General features: G+C 54.5%; 1 protein-coding gene across 1 annotated transcript in view; it reads left to right on the top strand.

The window, feature by feature from the left end:
- Positions 1–7,840: 7,840 nt before the first annotated feature.
- The window catches only part of LOC308547130 (maestro heat-like repeat family member 5), a gene marked incomplete at its 3' end in the record, with an annotated part of 35,091 nt that continues 22,607 nt past the window's right edge, over positions 7,841–20,324 (top strand). Inside the window, exons 1-12 of the mRNA XM_081116913.1 lie at positions 7,841–7,979; positions 9,102–9,247; positions 9,944–10,072; positions 12,681–12,840; positions 13,922–13,974; positions 15,750–15,857; positions 16,143–16,259; positions 16,721–16,840; positions 17,384–17,581; positions 17,697–17,819; positions 18,568–18,647; positions 19,554–19,689. Of these exons, the coding sequence (XP_080973039.1) occupies positions 7,880–7,979; positions 9,102–9,247; positions 9,944–10,072; positions 12,681–12,840; positions 13,922–13,974; positions 15,750–15,857; positions 16,143–16,259; positions 16,721–16,840; positions 17,384–17,581; positions 17,697–17,819; positions 18,568–18,647; positions 19,554–19,689 (1,470 nt within the window). The 5' untranslated portion in view covers positions 7,841–7,879. The remainder of the gene's footprint in view (positions 7,980–9,101; positions 9,248–9,943; positions 10,073–12,680; positions 12,841–13,921; positions 13,975–15,749; positions 15,858–16,142; positions 16,260–16,720; positions 16,841–17,383; positions 17,582–17,696; positions 17,820–18,567; positions 18,648–19,553; positions 19,690–20,324) is intronic.

Below are 20,324 nucleotides of genomic sequence, written 5' to 3'. Positions count from 1 at the left end.
CCCCGTAAGACTGGAGGCTTTGTAGCCACCAGGCTCCTGTCCCTGGTGACCAGGAAACCAGTCCCGAGGGGTAGGAGGGGGTCCTTTATGACCAGGTTGAATTTCTATTTTGTTACATTATATCATCGCTTCTCTACAGTAATTACTTTTCTCATTTAATCTCAGGTAAACTGCTTTCAGCCCTATTTTACAGATGGGGAAACTGAGGCTCAGGGAGATAACTGTGTTTATTTGCTGGGTTGAATGGAGTCCCACCACTTTGCATCCCAACCCCTGGAAGAGGGTTAGAAGGTCAAGGGAAATGGTGCACATCACTTCTCAAAGGAGGCCTGAGAATCGAGTCATGCGGTCACTCGGCTGCAAGGGAGGCTGGGAAGTGCAGTCCACACCTGGCAGCAAGGTGCCAGCATCCAGAGGGACAGCTTCCAGTTTGCCACAATAATTAAGACAAACACAGGGCTTTCCCAAGCACAGTGTGTTAGTTTCCTGGGCCACTGTCACAAGTCCCCGCACGCCGTGTGGTTTAAAGCAGTATCACTGGGCCGAAATCAAGGTGCTGGCAGGGCTGCTCTCCTGCCACAGTCTCTAGGGAAAAACCAGTTCCTGCCTCTCCCAGCTTCTGGTGGCTGCTGGCACTCCTTGACTTGTAGCCACATCACCCCAATCTCTGCCTCTGTGGTCACATGGCCTTCTCCTCTTCTGTCTGTATCAAAACTTTCTCTTACAAGGACACCTGTGATTGCATGTAGGGACCACCCAGATAACCCAGGATAATCTCCCCACCTCAAGATCATTGACTTAATCACAGCCACAAACTCCTTTACTGCCAGGTAAGCTAACAATGACAGATTCCGGGGATTAGAACATAAATATCTTTGGGGGGCCATTATGTAGACCCTAAGGCAGTGGTGTGAGGACTGAGGTCACTGGGAAACATCCCCAGGGTGACAGAAGGAGACCAATCAAGGGTGTCATCAGGCAAGTGGTCATCTCTGGGAGTCACTGGGACTTTATCCCACTGGGCGTTCCTGTCTGAGGGGTGAAGAGCCCCGCTAGTCACCCCCCTACCCATCAATCATGGGTTGAGAGCTGCTCCTAGGAGAGTTGATTCTCTGGTTCCTTCAGGCAGTGGCCAGTGAGCCCCTAAGACAAAGAAAGGCAGGGCTGGCACTGAACTACAGAAACAGTAAGCACCCGTGGGATGTGGGGGGGCAGTATTGTCTGCTCCCCAATCCCCACTACAAGAAGCTTACAGTCTAGCTGGAGAGATACGTAAAGGACAAGTTCATCAATAAATAAAAGAAACACCAATTGTGATAAGGAAACTGTCCAGAGCTGTGAGAGTGGCAGGGGTGGAGGGACACCTCAGCACCATTCTGTGATCAGGGACAGCCTCTTGGGGAAATGGCATTGACGCTGAGGGTAAGGGCTGCATGTCATGTGAAGGGAGGGGACCAGGTCTGAGGTACTGCATGTGCAAAGGCCCTGAGGTAAGAAAGGCACAGTGTCCAGGGGAACAGGACACAGCCCAGGAGGCTGCGTGGCTCGGTTGGTGAGCAGTGAGCCAGGAGAAGGAGCAGGGGCCTTAAGCAAGAGCGGGGAGAATGGGGGGCCAGACCCCTCTCCAGCTGGGGGGCCACAGCCCACACGTGCCTTCCTCCCTCGCCACCCCATCACCTCCATTCCCAGCAGCTCCCCCACTGCACGATTCCCTTTTCCTGCCTCCCTGAAGGCAGAGAAGGGGGTCCAGGCAGAGAGGGCAGGGGGGCAAAGGCCTGCAGGCTACAGCCAGGGGGAGAGCGGAGGGCGGCCCAGGGGAAGGCTCGGCTCAGCCCACGCTTCCCAGATAATCCTCCCTGATGCTGCCACCGTCTTGCAGTTATTTTTAAAATCTCATTTTCAGAAAGCGGAGGAGAAAACCTCTTTCTTTTGCCTTTCCCTCTTCTTTCTGTGAAAGATTAGGAGCCAGTGTGAAGGGAGGAAGCTCTGGAAGGGAGCCCCCCCCCCCCCCCGGCAGTGCACCTGCTGGGGGCCCGGAGGCTTCTGTTGACACTGGGCCCCCACCCCATGGATCCCAGACCCATAAGGCAGGACCCCCACACTTGGGCAGTCCCTATAAAGGGCTCATCTTCTGCTTTCACCTAGCAGACACTTTGTGGGCACATACTAGGCGCTGGAGCCCAGCAGGGAAGGAACTCTGGTCTCCACCTTCATGGGGTGCAAGGTCCAGTGGGGAGACCCTGGCTATGAACTCAGGGGAAAGGGAGTCCCAGGCCTGGGGGCTGGGAGCTGGGGGCTGGGGAGGGGCACAGGCCTGGCCTGGGCCATAAGCAAAGGCCCCTGGAGCAGTGACGGGGCAGGGCCGTTCCAGCAGATGGAGTGCAGGCGTGCGCAGAACACGGTGAACCTGGGTGGGCTGGCAGGACTGGGACTGACCCCAGGGGCCAGGAACAGAGTAGGCCCTTCAGGTGGGTGTTCTCACTGCCACCCCCCGGAAGGCCCACAGAGGGGAGTAACTTCCTGAGCCAGGAAGTGCTGGAACCAGCTGCCAAGTTCCAGAGGGAGGAACTGGAGAGGGGCAGAGAGATGGGGTCTCAGTAGCAGGGCATGGGCTGGGCTGCCAGCCCTGAGTCAGGCCCCTTCTCCTGGGGGCAGTAGCAGCATCCTGTTATGCGGTCCCCAGCTGCAGCGGGAAGGAGCCTGGGAAGTGGGACCACCCACCTATGCAAAGGTGCTGAGGTGGCAGCACTTGGAGCTCTCTCACGGCGACCTCCCGGTGGTAGTGGTGTCCACAGCCCCAGGACCACCCCCGAGCAGTGGGATGTCAGGGGCCCCTCCCACACACACTCTGACCTGACCGCCCTTCTGGGTTCAGGAGGGCTGTGGGGTTGGGGAGAGCCTGTCCCTGAAAGAATAGCCTCCCTGCTCCCGCCCAGCCCCTGCCGGGAGTCCTGCCTGGGCCTATGGTGCCATCTGCTGGTAGTGTGGAGGCGCGGGCGAGTGGGCCTCCAGGCCCCAGCTGAGCTTGAACCCTGGGGAGGAGCTGGCACCCTGGGGGGTGGGAAGGGGAGGCAGGTGTGAGGTGGTCCATGGGCTTCATCCTCACCTTGGACTGGGGTTAGGGACCTCAGTTTGAACCTGGCTCCACCACTGACTGCTGTGCAAACTCCAGCCAGTTCCTGACCTTCTCTGAGCTTCATCCTAATGCCAGGGTGCAGGGTGGTGAGCACAGCAGGCTCCTGGGCTGTGAGAAATGGCCACCAGGCTGGGAGCCCATATCTAGCAGAGACTGTGACCCCTGGTGCTGACAGTGCCCCCTAATTCCTAAGAAGTTCATGGGGAGGCAGGTACCAGTTGTGCCCCCACAGGAACACTTCGACCCTGACATCTCGCCATCTTCAAATATGGTGAGAGTTAGGGGAAAGTGCACAAGGATCAGATTCCACAGCCCAGTAGGTGTCCTTCCCCATGTCCTGGGACTGAGTCTGCAGCCCTGTGTCTGGACCTCACCCCAGTGTGATGGAACCACACAGGATCCTAACTCTGTCCGTTTCCTGCTACAAAACATATAGTAGTTATCTACTGCTGTGTAACAAATGACCCCAAACCACAGTGCTTCAAACAGCACACATTTACTGTCCCACAGTTTCTCAGGTCAGGAGTCCCACCGAGCTTAGCTGGATCTCCTGTCTCAGGGTCTCTCGCAGGCTGCAGCCAAGGTATCTGCTGGGGCTGTTCCGTGGGTCTCACAGGGGACAGCTGAGAACCAGAGATGGAAGGGCCAGGCCCAAGGCCACACTGGACACACAAGTACCCACAAGCGCACTGTTTCCCAACGCTGTCCCTGCAAAGGTCCTGGACACTGGAACCATTGTGACCTCAGGGGTGAGGTCAGGACTGGCAGGGCCAGGGAGGGTGCCCAGAGATAGGGCTGTCCCACTGGCATGAGGACAGGGCCTGTGGGTTCGTCAAAGCGCACCCCAGATGGATGGGCAGCATTCGGAAAAGCAACGCAGCCATACCATGGCTGACAGGACGACGTCAGACGTGTCCCAGAGCCCCAGGTCAGCCAGGGCCAGACAGGGACCTGGAGGCCGAGGAGGGGACCCCAATGCCCTGCTTCCCACAGTGCCCTGGCCTCTCCCTCTTTCGGAGAGAGCTTCCCTGCAGGGAGCGGGGAGCGAGAGCAGACCCGCCAGGCTCCCTGGCTGAGGAGGGAGTGGTCCTGCAGCCACAGCAGCTGGGGGAGTGGCCCCACCAAAGCCCTTGGTGTGGTGGAGAGGCAGCTGGGAGGCGGGAACCTGAATTCAGCCAAGTGGTGTTGAACGCTTGTGAGGACAAAAGGTGTAGCCAGCCGAGTGTCAGTCCAGTCCTCACATGCCTACTTTTGGAGGACAGACTGTCCTATTCCCCTGAGCTTCGGCTTCTTCAAAGAAGGTTCCTCTATGGCCTTAGGGCCCCAGTGTCCAGAGTGTCCTGGGCGGGCCCTGGGGGCAGCTCCACCTTCTTCCTCTGCCCCCTTGCTGCAGGCTGGAGGGTGCCCTCCTTGGGGGCACAGGGAGGCCAGCTCCGCAGACTACCCTGGGCGGTTCCGAGTCAGTTCCGGCCAATGAGCCCCTCCCTGCGGGCTGTTCCGGGAGCAGCCCTGCATCTTCCACCTCAGTGTTCTGATCAGCACACCCTTGTCTCGGGGTGTCGGGCTGTGTCCTCCTCGCCCGGTCGTGGATGCTTCTAAGGGGAGAACACTCTCCAGTCTGCAGCGGTTTGTCTGTGTTCCCATTGTTTCTTTGTATTAAAAATACATTCAATTTTGCGCCCAGTCGGGCGTGGCTCAGCAGTTGAGTGTTGATCTAGGATCCAGGAGACCACAGTTCGATTCCCGGTCAGGGCACATGCCCAGGGTTGCGGGCTCGATCCCCAGTGGGGGGCGTGCAGGAGGCAGCCGATCAATGACTCTCTCATCATTGATGTTTCTATCTCTCTCTCTCCCTCTCCCTTCCTCTCTCCGAAATCAATAAAGATATATTTTTTTAAAAAAGAAAAAAGAAAAAAAATACATTCAATTTTGGTCACTGAAGGGCTGGGATGTGGGTTTCGGGGGAGATAACAGTCTCAGTAGGGCCTATGGCTGCACTGACGGGCCTGAGGCCCCTCCTGGGCACAGAGGGAGACCAGGCTCCAGCCCGTGTGGCATGAGATGCCCACAGGCTTCGTGTGAAAGGTGGGGCTCTCGGGGATGCAGGCTTCACCGTTTTGCAGAGGCTGTGTGTCTTGGGACAGGTCACCCTCTGCGCCCGCAGCTCGTGGGGTCGGTGAGGCCCCACTGGTGGCAGTGGGGGCGGTGAGAAGGCCGCGGGGGAGCTGCCTAGGCCCAGCACGCCCTCATTTATGCGCCTCACTTTCATTGCTCGTCACCCGCACGCGCGGGGCACGTCCTCGCTGAGCATCCCTGAGCCAGGCTATCTGAAGTCTGACCCCCACCGCTTGTCCATCCCTGTCCCTGCGGATTGTCCCCAGATTCATAGCTGCTTGTCTGTCCGTCTCTCTCCCCGGGAACGGGGTGTGGCGAGGGGAGGGGCTTCTGTGTGTCCTGGTGGCTGCAGCGGCGCCTGGCACACAGGAGGCATTTACTGAGCACCCACTGAGCGAACGAGGGTGGCTCACAGGCAGCGGCGGCTCGCCCGGCCCGTGGAGCTGGGGGTTCTCTCCACGCGCAACGCGCTGAAGGGCACGTGCCGTCGCCCGTATGGGTCTCTCACCTCTGTTGCCGCTGAGAGGCATTTCTCTGGATATAGCATGGTGTATACGCTCGCCGCTTTAAGGACCTTTGGGTATTTTTCATTTGGGGCTGTTACAAATAAAGCCACTATAAACACTGGTGTACAGATTTTTGGGTAAACAGAAGTTGTCGTTGCACTTGAGCGAACGCGCAGGTGTGAGCGAGCTGAGCCGGGTGGGGTGTGTTTTGCCTTCCACGCTGGCTGTGCCGTTTTGCACCCCACATGGTGTGGGAGATGTCCAGTTGCTCTGCAACCTCGCCAGCACTTGGTATGTTCCGTTCCCCCGATTTTAACGGTTCTGGCTGACGTGTGGTGATATCCCACTGTGGCTTTAATGTGTTTCTCTCCTGGGGAAAGATGTCAAGCACTTTTTGTGTGTCAATTGCCGTCTGTTTATCTCTTTGGATAGAACATCTGTGCCAATCTTTTGCTCATATTTTGACAGGTTGTTAGTGATTTTGTTCTGTGTTGTGTTCCTTATATATTCCAGATACAGTCCTTTATCAGACATGTGATATGCAAATATTTCCTCCGAGTCCACAGCTTATCTTCTCATTTTTTATAGCTTTCTTTCCAAAAGCAGAAGTTCTTCATTCTGATGAAACCCAATTTTATCATTTTTTTCCTTTATGGATAGTTCTTTTGGTGTCAAAGTAATAAATCTTTGTCTAAACCAAGATCATGAAGATTTTTTTTTTTTCTTCTGGAAGTTTTAGAATGTTAGGTTTTACTTTGAGGCCTATCTACTTTGAGTTAATTTTTGTACATGGTTTGAGGCATAAATCAGGGGGTTTTTGCATGTGTATATCCAAAATGCAAAACCATTTGTTTGTCCTTTCTTAATTGAATTGCTTTTGCACCTCTATCAAAAATCAATTGGCCTTGTATGTGTAGGTCTTTTTCTGGACTCTATGTTTTGTTCCATTTATTTATATTTCTATGCTTTCAGCATGCCATATTGTCTCATCTACTGTAGTTTTGTAATAAATCCTGAAATCAGTCGTGTTGCTCCTCCAATATTGTTCTTCAAAATTGCTTTGGCTATCTCAGTTCCTTCACTTTTCCATATAAACTTTAGAAACAACTTGTTGGTTACTACAAAAAAAAAAAAAAAAACTCCTGTGATTTTCATTGGAATTGTATTAAATATCTAGATAAATTTAGAGAAAATTGGTATCTTAACAATATTGAGTCTTCCAATCCATGAACATGGTGTGTCTCCTGTCATTAAAGTTTTCTTGATTCCTTCCATCACTGTTTTGTGCTTTATAGTATATATATCTGACAATTATCAGTTAGGTTTATACCTGAATATCTCATAGCCTTTAGTGCTATTGTATATGGTACCTTTTGTATTTCAATTCCCAATTATTTATTGCTAGTATATAGAAATATGACTGCTTTTTGCACACTGACTTTATATTGCAAATTTTATAAACTCGCTTTTTTAATTTTAGTAGCTTTTTTTTATGGGGAATGATGGGAGGATTTTGAGTGACATGATCTGATGTATTTCTTACACGGTGAAACAAGTGGGTGGGTAAAATACTGAGAAACGAACTCCGTCTAATATACTGCTGCCTGCCTGCCCCGGACGGTCTCTGACCTCCCTCCAACACCCCACCAGGGATGGGCAGTGGCCAGGGCGGTCCTGTGTGGCCCTGGGAAGGCCACATCCTCCTCCAAGTCAGTGCAAGAGCTGGAGCCAGGGATGCTGTACCCCGAACGCTCCAGTCCTACCAACCCTGCCTGTCCCCCCAAACACTGGCTGGGAAGTCAGGCCCACCCCCCAGGCCCACAGGCAATGCTGCCAACTCAACAGTGTCCCTGAGGCTACAAGACTTGTGCCCTCTTTCCAGAGCTCAGTCAGTCCACTGAACACAAGGGTGGACACCTGGAAGGATGTGACTAGACTAAGCCTGAGCCAGACCAAGGTGCTCTCAGTGTCCCTTGCGCTCATATCCATGAACACACACAGGGCGCCCAGGCATGTACACCCAGGAGCCCTTTTCCATTTCAGAATCTCCTCCATCTCGGAATCCACGAGGGACCCGTCTTGCAGAAAGGCACCTCAGACCTCTGCCCACAGGGACAGACTGATGCACCCCACCACCATCCTCCTGTGCAAGTCGAATAGCAGCCAGGCTGCCCTGGTGCCCCAGGAGCACAAGATGTTCTTGGAGAAAGCCTACAATGCAGGTGATCACAGCCCCAGGACTCAGGTTCCAGCACATTCCATCATGGCCCTCTGCCCAAAGAAGTCCTGGGGATGAGTGTCAGGGGGAGTCCACCCTCTAGGACCTGGGGGATACCAGAGGTGTGGGCATAGTGCAGCTTTCAGCAGAGAGCCCTGCATGCCCTCCTTGGCCCCTTCATGCCTCCTGAATCCCCAAAGTGCCCTCTTTAACACCTCACTTCACCTCTATTCTCCTACCACACCTTTCACACCTTAGAACCTCAGCTTAGGCCTGGCCCACTCCCTGAAATGCTTTTCCCCTCATTCAAAGAATGACTTGCCCACACCCTTCTAAGCAAAGTTAAATTTCTGCCTCCTTTGGAAAGCCAGCCTTGACTGCCCTTCCATCTTAGTCAGGATTTATTGCCCCTGTCCTCTGTGTGCCCAGGGCCTTTTATACAACTACCCCACAGAACCAATGTCCACTGATACTGGGCATGTCTCCCTGGGCTGGAGGCTCCTTCAGAACATAGCTGGTCCTTGACTTCTCTTTGAGCTCCCAAATACAGCCCTATGACCACCCAGAGTGAACATTATTGAACATGGGATGACTGGATGGAGAGTGGAGGGATGAAGGAATGAACAGAAGGAGAGAGAGAGGGATGGATGATGAATTTATGGATGGATGGATGGATGGATGGATGGATGGATGGATGGATGGACCAATGGATGGATGGATGGATATATTTATTAATGGTTGGATTGGTGGATGAGTGTAAGAATGGACAAACAAGTGGATGGATAGCTGGACTGATGAACAAACATATTTATGAATATATAGGTGGATGGGCAGATGGACCAGTGGGTAGGTGGATGACAGATGAATGGATAAATGGATGAATAAAAGAATGGCTGGATCAATGAAGAGAAGGAAATATGCATGCATTCCTGCTCCTTCTATCTTGAACTCCAGAAGGACTGACTAGACAGACAGGAGGCCCAGGATGTGTTCAGTGCTCCAGTCCTCACTCTCAGATCATTCCCAGCCCATTCTTCTTCCCATTCCCAGCCCACCCAGCCCTGCTGGCTCAATGGGACTTTCCCACAGTCCATCCACCCTCACAGCTTCTTTCCATGTGGTTTAGCCATCTGCTTCAAGATGCTCCGAGACCTGAATGGTTCGGACCCTGTCCGCCTGAAGCACATTGTCAAGAAAATCAAGAACATGGCTCACAAGGCCCCCAACCTGGTGCTGGAAACCATCCATGACTACTTTGTAGACAACCCTGAGGTGGGAGCTGCTTGGGCCACTCGTGGGAGGCACAGGGAACAGAGGGGAGGGCTGGATCCCAATCTTGGGGCAGGCTCAAATCTTGGCTTCTCCATATGGCAGTTAAATGATTTGGGGCAAGTCAATCTCCAATAGGCTGAGGCGGAAGGAAGAAAAGTTGGACCAATATGTGTTGACTGACCCAAGAACAATCTCGTGATACAGATATTATGATCCCCATAGATGAGGAAACTGAGGCTTAGAGAAGGGAAGTGATTTGCCTAAAGTCACAGAGCTATTAAGTGGGAGAGATGGATGGGTGGATGGATGGCTGAATGGATGGGTGGGTGGATGGATGGGTGGGTGGGTGGATGGATGGGTGAATGGATGGATGGGTGGATGATTGCTGGGGAAGATGTGAGTTTTAACGAATGAGTGAATAAATGAAGAAATAAATAAACTGGCTTTAAAGATGGAATGCTTTTAAAATCCCATAGCAGTTCCCTGAGGATAGGGACACATTATCATTCATCTGTCTCTGCAGAACCTAGTTCAAGGCCTGCATATAGTAGGTGTTCATAAATGGATATTGGCCAAATGGCCAAAGGCATCCACTTAGGATCTTTTCCTTTGGGCATCCTCCCCCTCCCCCACCCCAAGCTCTCGCTGGTGACTCCCAACTTGTCCATGAGCCTCTGCCCAATCTACTGCCCACAGATCTCTAACAGGCACAAGTTCCGGCTGTTCCACATTCTGGAGACCGTCATTGGAGCCAGTGACTCACTGGAGCAGACCTGGGAGAAAGCCTTCATGAAACTGGCCCTGGAGAACATGACCAAGTCCACGGTGGGCCTCCCCCCTCCCCTGGACTCCCGGGAAGGCAGGCAGCTGCCCCAGGGTTCCAAATATGCTAGGACAGCCCAGCCGTGGGTTGACCAAGCAATTCCTATCCATTTTCTCATTTTCTTACCACCAGCCCCTTCAGAGGGACAACTTCATGAACCCATTTCACAGTTGAGAAAGGTGAGGCTCAGAGAGCTCATTGTTGTCTGAGGCCTCAGGACCCTTAAGTGGAGAGCCAAATGTCTGCTGCAGTTCAGCACCTTTTCCCTGCAGGTCCCTGCCCTGTGGTAGGCTCTGATCCCCCCTCTCTACCCGTTTTCTTACAATTCCCACTGGGGCTTCCCATACCGCAGCTCTGGAAGTAGCTGTGAGTCTCATCCATCACCCAGGCTGTGACTCAGCTCTTGGTTGCCTACCTTTGGGGTCCTGCCTGATGGAGACATACAGGTTTGGACCTGGACCACTCCCAACCCCATATCCCCCCAAGCTGCAATCTAGGGGCCTGCTCCAGGCCAGCCAACTCTCTCAGCTGATTGTGGCTTCAGGGGCTTGGGGGCAGTGGCTTTACTCCAACCACTAGCCTAGGGCAGCCCCATGGTGGACTCACCAATAAACACATAACTATTCATGGCTGGAGATTAGTGATGGGTCTCCAGGCCCACCACCACGGGTCCAAGCTCTGGGTCTCCATGAGGTGAAGATGGGCATGATCTCACCCCAACAAGCATTTACGAACCCCCCTCACAGACAAAGGGACCGAGGTGCCACACTTACAAGACGGGCTGCAGTCAATAGCCAGCTGGCAAGCAGCAGGTTCACAGATGCCATGCCCCCCACAAAGTGCCTGCTCATTGCCCCAGTGTGACTCCTAGAGAAAAATAAGAGGATAGCCCTACCTACTATAGCCGTTTTCCTAAAATTCTTTTTTTTAATTTATTAGAAAATATTTAACCATCATTGTGAAGTAAATCAGGTATACGTTAAAAGTGCAAGGCATCCGAGTATAATTACAGACTAATAATAATAATGAAGAGGGGAGGCGTGACCCAGGTGGGCAGGGCTGCAGGACGAGCAGAGCCCATCTCTGTCCAGGCGGCAGCCTGGCTTCAGCCCTGCCGAGGGCGGACAGGAGCCCCTCTGGGGCAGCATGGGAGGGTCTGGGTAGTTCTGGGGGCTGCCTCCAGCCTGGGTTGGGGCGGGCACTCCTGTGGGTGCCACAAGCTGGCCCACGACTCACAGAGCAGAGCAGGCAGGTCACCACCCAGGTCCAGACCAGCCAAGCACGTCTCAGCATCCGAGCCAGGACTGGGACTCTCATTACCCACCCCACTTGGGGACCCCGTCTCCTATTCCCCAAGCCTTCCTCTTTCCCGTTCACCCTCTCAAAATGGAGACACAGCCTGTAGCAGCTTCTCAAGGAAGGTGCTCTGGAAGCACCACTTTGAGACCTTGCCTTTCTGGAAATCTCTGTTCTGTTCACCACGGACTGCACGTTGGAGCTGGTATCCCGTTGTCTCCCTGCCCCCGGTGCAGCTGCGGAGACTCCGGAGCCATCCTTTACCGGGGCCCGCCTTCTGCTGGGAGGCTCCTGGCAGCTTCTCTGTGCCCTGCACGCTCTGCGGGTGCACAGTGGCGCCTGGCTCTGGGCTGTTTTTAGCCACCAGGCTTTGCAGTCTTGCGCCCTTGTCATCTGGCAGCTTAGCTCCTTCCTCTGTGGCGATGGTTTATGCTAATGCACCGGCGATGATGTCTCCTGGGAGGCTAACATTCAGAGGAGGTGTTTTGAAAGCTCCTAACATTGTCTTGCCTCTCCTTCCGTCTCTCTGCCCTTCGTTCTGCCCCCTGAAGATTCGTTGTTGCCTTCCAAACCTCCTAATTGAGTTTCCCCCCATATCTTTAACTTTCAAGAGATCTAGATTTGTTCTCGGAATGTTCCTCTCTCGCATCACGTTCGTACAGTCACAGATGCAATATTGGCTCTTATCTCTCAGAGGATATTAAAGAGGCTCTGCTCTGCTGGGAGTTTCCATCTCCCTGCTTGGCCTCTGTGTCCTCCCAGCTGCTTGCGTCTGGGCTTCATCGGGTTTGTGGTGGTGGGTTTCACTGTCTCCCATGTGCGAGGCCTGCCCCTGTGCAGCTGTCTGCCGGTGGTCAGGAGTTGTTCGGACGCTCTGAACACACAGGTGGGCTGATGGGATGTGGGGTCCATTGTGGAGTAAAGAGGTGAGCCCACTACCCCTGCACCCCCATGTCATAGCTCTCAGTCTTCCCTCCTGGGCCATCCAGGCTTTGCACAGAAGACCTTGGTCCAGTGCTTGGCCTGGCACTGAGGCCCAGGAGGTGTTGCGGAGGACCTGGCCTACCAGGTGACCACTCCTGTGCTTACGGGCCTGGCCTGGCCTCCCCACTCAGCAACCCTCTGTGGCTCCTCCAGACACCAGACCTCCAGACTTTACTGGACCCTCCAGGTGTGCAGAGTGGGGAGGGCATCGAGGCACCTGACCAGTTCTTAACCCACATTACCCGGCCCCCCCGGTGTGGGAGACGGGTGCTCCGCCAGAGCTCCCTGTACAAGCGCCGCTCTTACTGCTCACCCCCCCTCGCCCTGCAGGAGCTGGAAGAGGCATATCAGGACGCGGCCAGCAACGTGCTGGTGGCCATCTGCAGGCACTCATGGCGGGCGGTGGCCCAGCACCTGGAGACCGAGGTCCTGACAGGTGTCTTCCCACACCGCAGCTTCCTCTATGTGATGGGCATCTTGACCTCTAAACGTAAGTCCTGCTCATGGGTCCTGAGGCACCCCCAGGCCAACCTTTGCCCTGGGCTGGCATGGTGGGGGTGGGGCAGGTGATGGAGAGAGGACCGAGGAGGGGGCTGGGCATGTTCATGGCAGAGGGCAACCAGCTGCAGACCGAGTACCCACAGCCCCCCTCCCCTCTGCCAGCCGGGCCATGTGGGACCCCTGCAAAAGGGGAACACTGCCCAGCTGTGTTGCCCATTCTGACTCTAAGTTGAGGTCTCACTAGGATGAGGGTTCAGCTATTGCAAGACAGCAAATGTTGACTGAGGACCTGTCACGTGCCATTAGGCTCACAGGGAAGCAAGCATCACTCTCATCGGGCATGAGCTGAGCTCACTGCTGCCCATCAGGGAAGGCTTCCTGGAGAAGGCAGACAGATCTAAGCTGTGCCTTGAGGGATGAATAAGAGTTTGAGGAGGGAACGGTGTATATGCCTCAGGGCTTTAGAAAGGAATTGGTGGCAGTGGCAGCGAGGGGTTGGGGGACAGTGGGAGTACATAATGTGGTCTCAAAGGCCATGCTTGGGAGTTTAAACACTAAGGCCTAGGAGAAGGTAGGCTCAAGCTTGCCTCGGCTTTGCATCCCTTCCCTGGGACTGGCAGGCTGGGTGGAGGTCCCTCTGTGCCTGGGGTGACCTCTGAGACCCCCAGGGTCATCCCTGAAGCAGCCTCTCCCTCTGAGGCTGGGTTTAATGTCTCACAATGCCCCCCCTCTAAGCCTTATTTTCTTACCTTGAGGGGACCCCAGCACATCCCAAAGAGTCATGCCAGGAGTGCCCCTTTGTTCACCATTGGGGAGCTTCATGTGGCCTCCTGAGGTCACACAGCAAAGCCAGTGGGGCCACAGCTCCAGCCCAGCTCTGGACCCCGTGCTCAAGCACTGTTCACAGTCCTTGGAGCTCCCCTCCAGCCTGGAGCTGAGACAGGGAAAGGCAGGACAACCTCAATGTCACCCTGACTCAGTCCAGTGTCCAAGGATGGAGGAAACAGAGCCTGAGATCCAACCTGGCTGTGACATCAGCCCCGGCCTCCAGTGACCCTTCTTTCCCACAGAGGAGCTCTTCAGCCAGCAGGAGAAGGTGTGCTGGGAAGAGCAGCTGACCAAGGTAGGGAGGGAGCCTTTTGTGGGGACAATGGGGGACAGAGGAGCAGGTAGTACACTAACATGGGTAGGCACATGCTCAGCTCTGGGTGGGTGGGGAGAGCCCCACTTTACAGATGAGCAAACAGGCTTTGGGACTGGAGAGGACTTGACCACAGTCAAGGGGCTGGTCCCTGGGGGACTTGGGATTTGAACCTTGGCCCCTAAGTACCTGAAACAGAGCAGGTGTCCAGCACATACAAGGTCTTCCCACCCACCTTGGGGGCTGAGTCCATGACTGAGGGGGCCAGAGAGGATGCAGAGGCTGGATCTCAGAGCTTGGCAGGAAGGAAGCAGGTTGGGGTGGGCTGAAGACACCATTGCCAAGGTGTGGTATCCTCGAAGGTCCATGTCTGACCACCCACCCACATGCGGGCCGGTGTGGCTGGGAGAAGGAGCACAGGATACTGGCTGACCTGGGTTCAAGTCCAAATTCAACCAGTCTCAGCTGTGGGACCGGGCTGACCTGCCTTTGCTTCTCGGCACCTTAGTTTCCTCATCTGTGAAACGGGGATGAAGGTACCTAGCTCAAATGTCCGTTGCCAGGGTTATAAGAAAAAATCCATATAAAGGGCCTGTTAAATGTCAGTTATTATTATCACATAGTAGCAGCAGCAGAATCATTGTAATTAAATGGTATCTAGAAGAAACAAGACCAGCAGCAGCAGCAGCCGCAATACAAGTAATTAATAGAGAAATAAGACAGAAAATCACTCAGGGTATAGACAACTTGAACAACCTAATTAACCACATCGATCTAATTGGCATTCCTTTCAAATGTAAACAGGACGTTCACCAAGATAGATTCATGGCTGGGCCATATGTAAAGTTCCAATAAATTTAAAAGGACTGAAACCAAGCAGAGCCCATTTATGACCAGAACATAAGTTATAGGTCAATAGCAAAAATAGACCTGGGGGAAATTCAAATATTTGGAAATTGTAAGTAACCCATGGGTCACTGGAGAGACCACGAGCGGACTAAGGAAACATTTGAGCTGAATGATGAGGGTGCAGCACATGGACATTGGTGGGGTTCATCCAAAAACATTGCTTAGAAAGAAATTTATATTTTTAAATGCCTATATTAGAAAAGAAGGCAGCAAACCCGTCATCTAAGCCTTAATTTAAACCTGTCATCTAAGCCTTAATTTAAAATGCTCTCAAAGAAAGCGAGCAAATTAAACCCAAAGTAAGTAGAAGTAATAAAAACTAGAGGAGGAATCAAAGGAAGTTTCTAAAAGAAAAAACAATAGAGACTGAGTAAAACCCAAGGTAGGTTATTCACAAAAGACTGGCAAAGCGATAAGCTCCTTGATAGGTTAATCAAGAAGGTTAAAACAAACCCACAAAGCACCAGGATCAGGGGAGAAGCACTGCACGGCCTTCAGGGCCAGACGGCAATGCTGAGATATGACTCCAGTGAGTTAGGCCATTTAGGAAGAACACAAGTGACTGAACTGACCCGAGGAGAAACGGAAAGTCTGAGTGGTCCTGTAGGGAGGAACCTGGAGTCATAATTATAGATCTGCCCACAAAGGAAACTCCGGGGTTCCGGTACTTCACTGGTTAATTCCATCACAGTTAAGGGACAAAGAATCCAACTCTACACACATTCTCAGAAGGGGGAAGGGGCAAGAGGACGGTGACTCAGGGCACCAAGTGGCCGGGGTGGACCAGGCTGGTGGAACCCAGCTCACAGGGAAAGGGCTCCAGCCCTGCCCACCCTGTCTACTCACAGATAGCCGTCAAGTCTGTCCATTTCCTGCACATGGACGGGTGGTCCAAGGAGCTGCTGTGGGCACTCACCAAGCCTGACCTTATATACCAGGAGCAGCCCCCAGAGAAGGTGGGTCCCATTCTACCTCCTCATGAACAACCCTGCTGCCTGTCCATAGGATGCACACCCGAAGTGAGGCGCTGGGCCCTAGAAAGAAACTGCTGGACCCAAGAGAAACGAGAGGGGGGGCACTGAGCAGCACTGAAGCCACACCCCTTAAGCTTCACCACACCACTAGGCAGGGGTTGATGGTCCCACAGAGTGTGGCTGCAGGAGCCCTGGCAGGCCACCCGGTTGGACAGGGATGGACAGAGATGGGTCTGGCTCAGGACAGGAAGCTGAACCCTTCCCCAGGCCTTCCTGTTCGTCTTCTATGGGCTGATCCTTCAAGCTGAGGAGAGCAGCACCACGGTCAGGACACACCTGCGAACCCTCCTGGAGACATCCCACCAGTGGCCTAAGCAGAGGGAGGTGAGGGCCAGCTCTCAGCCCAGCCCAAAACTGACTGAGCCTGGCCACAGGCTTAGCCTGCTCTTGGTCACCTGCTGAGCCCTGACCCTGGTCACACTCTGAGCCTCACCCCATCACAGACTGAGCCCATCACAGCTTAGGTCCTCTTTTTCATCACACACTTAGTTCCTGGACCATGGCTCATGTCTGGCTCATGTCTGCTCAGAGCTGGGCATGGGGTGGGGGTGATTACAGGCCTCCAGGCCTCTCCTTCCTGCCTCCCCACCCACCTTCCAGAGCCCATAAGAGAAACTCCTACGGGGTTGGGCTGAGAGATGCCTGTTTTAGAGTGTGTGGGGGTGGGAAGTGGATGTCTGTGGCCTCAGACAAGTCCTCTCCCTTTCTGGGCCTCATTTTCCACACCCCCAGTGAGGGGTCAGACTCCAGACCCCACACAGTGACCCTGTTCCCCCACCCCTTAGGGCATCTCTCTCACAGTGGGGCTGACTGCAGTCCGCCACCTGGACCATGTGTGGGCTGTCCTGGAGCAGTTTGGCAGGAGCACACCCATCAAGTGCAGCCTCCACAGCTTCTCCCCAAAGGTACTGGCTCTGGGGTCACTGGAGCCCCAGCAAGGGACTGGGACATCCGGGCCCCTGCCCTCCAGAAAGGTCTGAGCCTCCCAGCAGGATCCCCTGGGGCGAGTTAGGGGCACAAGCTTTGGACCCTGTGTCCTGACCTCTGGTTCAGGACCCACTTCTACACCCACCTGTGGTGTGACTCTCCTGTGCCTCAGTTTACCCTCTTGAACAAGTCCTTCCTCCCTTGCCAGTTGTTGAGTTGAAATGAGCCATGATGGGAAATGCTGGGTCACAGCTCAGGCATGGCAGTGGTGGCTGCCGTGTGTCTATTAGGTCTTAGACCACGGGCCTTGTCTCAAACATGAGACAAGGGCCAGAGGTCATGTGCCCAGCAGAGGGACTAGCAGCAACCCTGTCCTCCCTGCACCTGAATCATTCTCACGGGCAAAAGCATTTTTCCCTATTTTCCTGCTGAAGTAAACTGAGGCCCACCATCCCTCAGAGCACCCTGCCTCCAGTACCCTTCTAGGACCTGGGATACCTCCCGTTACTGCTCCCCCAGAGTCGGGGCCCAGCAGCACCCTGATGCTCCTCATCTACCCCACCCAGGGCCAGACTTCAGAGGACCTGCGGTGGAGGTGGGCCAGCAGCACGATCCTCCTGGCCTACGGTCAGATGGCAGTCAAGGCCAAGGCCCACATCCTGCCATGGGTGGACAACATCTTGTCACGGATGATCTTCTTCTTCCGCTACAGCTCCTGGGTACGTCCAGGGCCAGGGGCCACCCCTCTCCCCCTCTGCAGTGCCTGCTGCCATGCTTGACTGACTCTCGCTCTCTCCTGCCTTCCCCACCCCTGGCTCCTGGCCTCCTCCCCAGGATGAGACCCTGAAGCAGAGCTTCCTCACTGCCATCCTCATGCTGGTAGGGGCCATCAGCCGCAACAGGGGCGCCCAAAGCTACGAGTTCTCCCAGATCCCAGAGCTTTCAGAATGCCTGATGGTGAGTTCCAGGTCCTGGGCAGAGGAAGGGGGTGGAGGGGTTGCCCGCCTCAGACCAGCAGTGTTTGTTCATAAGAGGCACCCCTGGGAAAGGGGTGGAGCAGCTGGGTTTCTAGAGTATAAACAAGCCCCTCACAGCCTTTTACACCTGGGAGCACAACCATGTCCCCCACTTCACTTAGTTCTTCCAGTGGCCCTGAGCTGGCCAGGTATGTCCCCCACACAGGTAACCTTGCTGAGGCCCAGAAAGGTCAAAACCATCCATTCTGCTCATCCTGACCTAGATAAGACCAGTAGTTACTAGAGATTGTGGCCTCACAGAACGCCAAGGTTATGGAGGAAATACACATGTGATGGGCAATTACAAATAATAACAACAGCATTTCCTCTTTGCTGAACTCCTGCTGCAATTCAGACGCTGCTTCGAGTGCCTTTCTTCATGCATAACGCCATGCGCCAGAGCCACGGTGCTTGTGAATTAACACAGCTCAGAGCAGTTTGGAGACTTGCCCAAGGTCAGGCAGCTACTACGTGGGAAACCAGCATTTAGACATGACCTGTCTAATTCTAAAGCCCATGTTCTAGTTCTCTAAGTGGTGGCCAGACTACCCGGTGGATAAGGAGCTGGAGCATAATCCTGTGGGTCACACGAGTACTAGGCACTGAGGTCTTTAGGAAGATATCAAACTTGGTGTCAGGAGTGGGATAGGCCCAGGCATGAGTGACAGCCTTCACCTGGGCATTTGCAGGTTTTGATGGAGAAGGAGCCCAAGGACTCACTGTGTACATTGACTCGCCAGCAGACCATCCATGTCATCTCCAGCCTCTGGTAGGCTCCCCAGCTCCACACAGCGAGAGGTCAGAAGTCAAAGCCCCCCTAGGAAGGGCTAAGGTGGCCATGGTGGCTGGGGGATGGGCAGCTCATAGAGGCCAGAGCATTTGGTCTGGGGGCACAGCCACTCCCCAGAGTGAGCTGACCCCTAAACACTCAAGGTCAGAGCAGTCAGTCAGGGAAAATCCCAGCTACAGGCAGAGTCTAGAGCAGGCCCCAGGTGTTGGAGGAGGAAGCCTTGTCTAGATTCCAGCCAATATCCCAAGGAAGGAAGGGAGGCTCAGGGATGCCAGAACAGGTGGCAGGTCCTGATTTAGCCACCCACCTACAGGCAGGATGAGGGGGTGCCTTGCCTCCCTACCCTGGCCAGGACAGGATGAGTTGACTAGGAAGTGGGAGCTCAGGGAGTTCAAAGCCGCATGCTCTCTAACTGCAGAGGGACCCAGCAGGCAGCAGGCAGCAGCCAAGCATCCTGCGGCCCAGCCCTGCACTTGAAAGGTGGGAGGTGGAGTTGTGACAGCCTTCCCCAGAGTGGTCAGACCAGGTTCAAATCCCAGTTGTGCACCCAGAGCTGGGAAGACACCCGAATGCTTCATAAAGGACTCCTGGGGTACAGGGCTTCATGAATCCCTGCTCCCAGGCAGGCCAGTAAGTCCCTTACAAACACCTGTGGAAGTCACCTGCGCAGGAGGCCTGCAACAGGACACAGAGGGGAAAGGCTGGGGAGGCAGAAGTGTACATGTATTCAAAGCAGAAAGGCCAGATGGGATAGAATGCCTGAGTCCTGGGGGAAGGGGGGCGCTACTGCTCAGGGCTCACACACTACTGGCTATGCTGGCAGGCGACCCCTTCCCATCCCCAGCTCCCACGCCCCTCCCTCACCGCCTTCTGTCCTCCACACAGTAAGCTGAGGCCGCCCTTGGACACAGAGAAGAAATCGCGGCTCCTATCTGTCTGCCTCCGCAGCGTGCTGGCCCTGCCGCTGCTGGACGTCCTGGAGAAACACACCTGCCTCTTTCTGGAGCCACCCAACATACAGGTGTGAACCTGGCCAGCGTATCCAGCTCTGCCTGCTTCTCATGCTTGGAAGGAAGCTGGTGTTAACTGAGCACCTGCTATGTCCCAGGCCCTGTGGAGCTCCCCAGGGCACCCAGAGCATTGGTGGCCAGTGTCCAAGGGCTCTGCTCTCACGGGTTCTGGTGAAGTGTGGGCTAGGTCATTTCTGTGGCCCTCTCCCTCCCTGAGCATGCCTGGTGAGCCGATCAGTAAAGATTGGGGGCCTCATGTGGGGGACCCAAGAATTGGAACCAGCTGCATAATTTGCTGGGACCACTGCAAAATGAAAATGTGGGGCTCTTGCTTCAAGTCCATTAAGAATTTCAAGATGGTGCCAGCAGAGCAGTGAATGGTGCACTCACAGGGCCCTCCTGGGGCCAGGGTCTGTGTGGGTTGCATGCCTGTGAAGCGAGCCCCTGAGGAACCTGTGCCCTTAGGAAGGCCCAGGCCACCCTCCTGCCAAGTCTCCCCATGTGCCAAATAGGGATTGTGATGGGGCCCTTCATGGGCACCTGTGAGCTCTCTGAGGAGTCTGCGGGAAGCAGGTGCCCCTAGCACTGAGATGGCCAAAAGCACTAAGCCCCGCACAGGCCTCCACCTTCCATCCACCCACCCGGG

This window comes from Miniopterus schreibersii (assembly GCF_964146895.1).
Source record: "Miniopterus schreibersii genome assembly, chromosome: 17".
Classification (NCBI taxonomy): Eukaryota; Metazoa; Chordata; class Mammalia; order Chiroptera; family Miniopteridae; genus Miniopterus; species Miniopterus schreibersii.
Note: the sequence above shows the minus strand (reverse complement) of the source record. Positions and strands in the feature narration are given on the sequence as shown.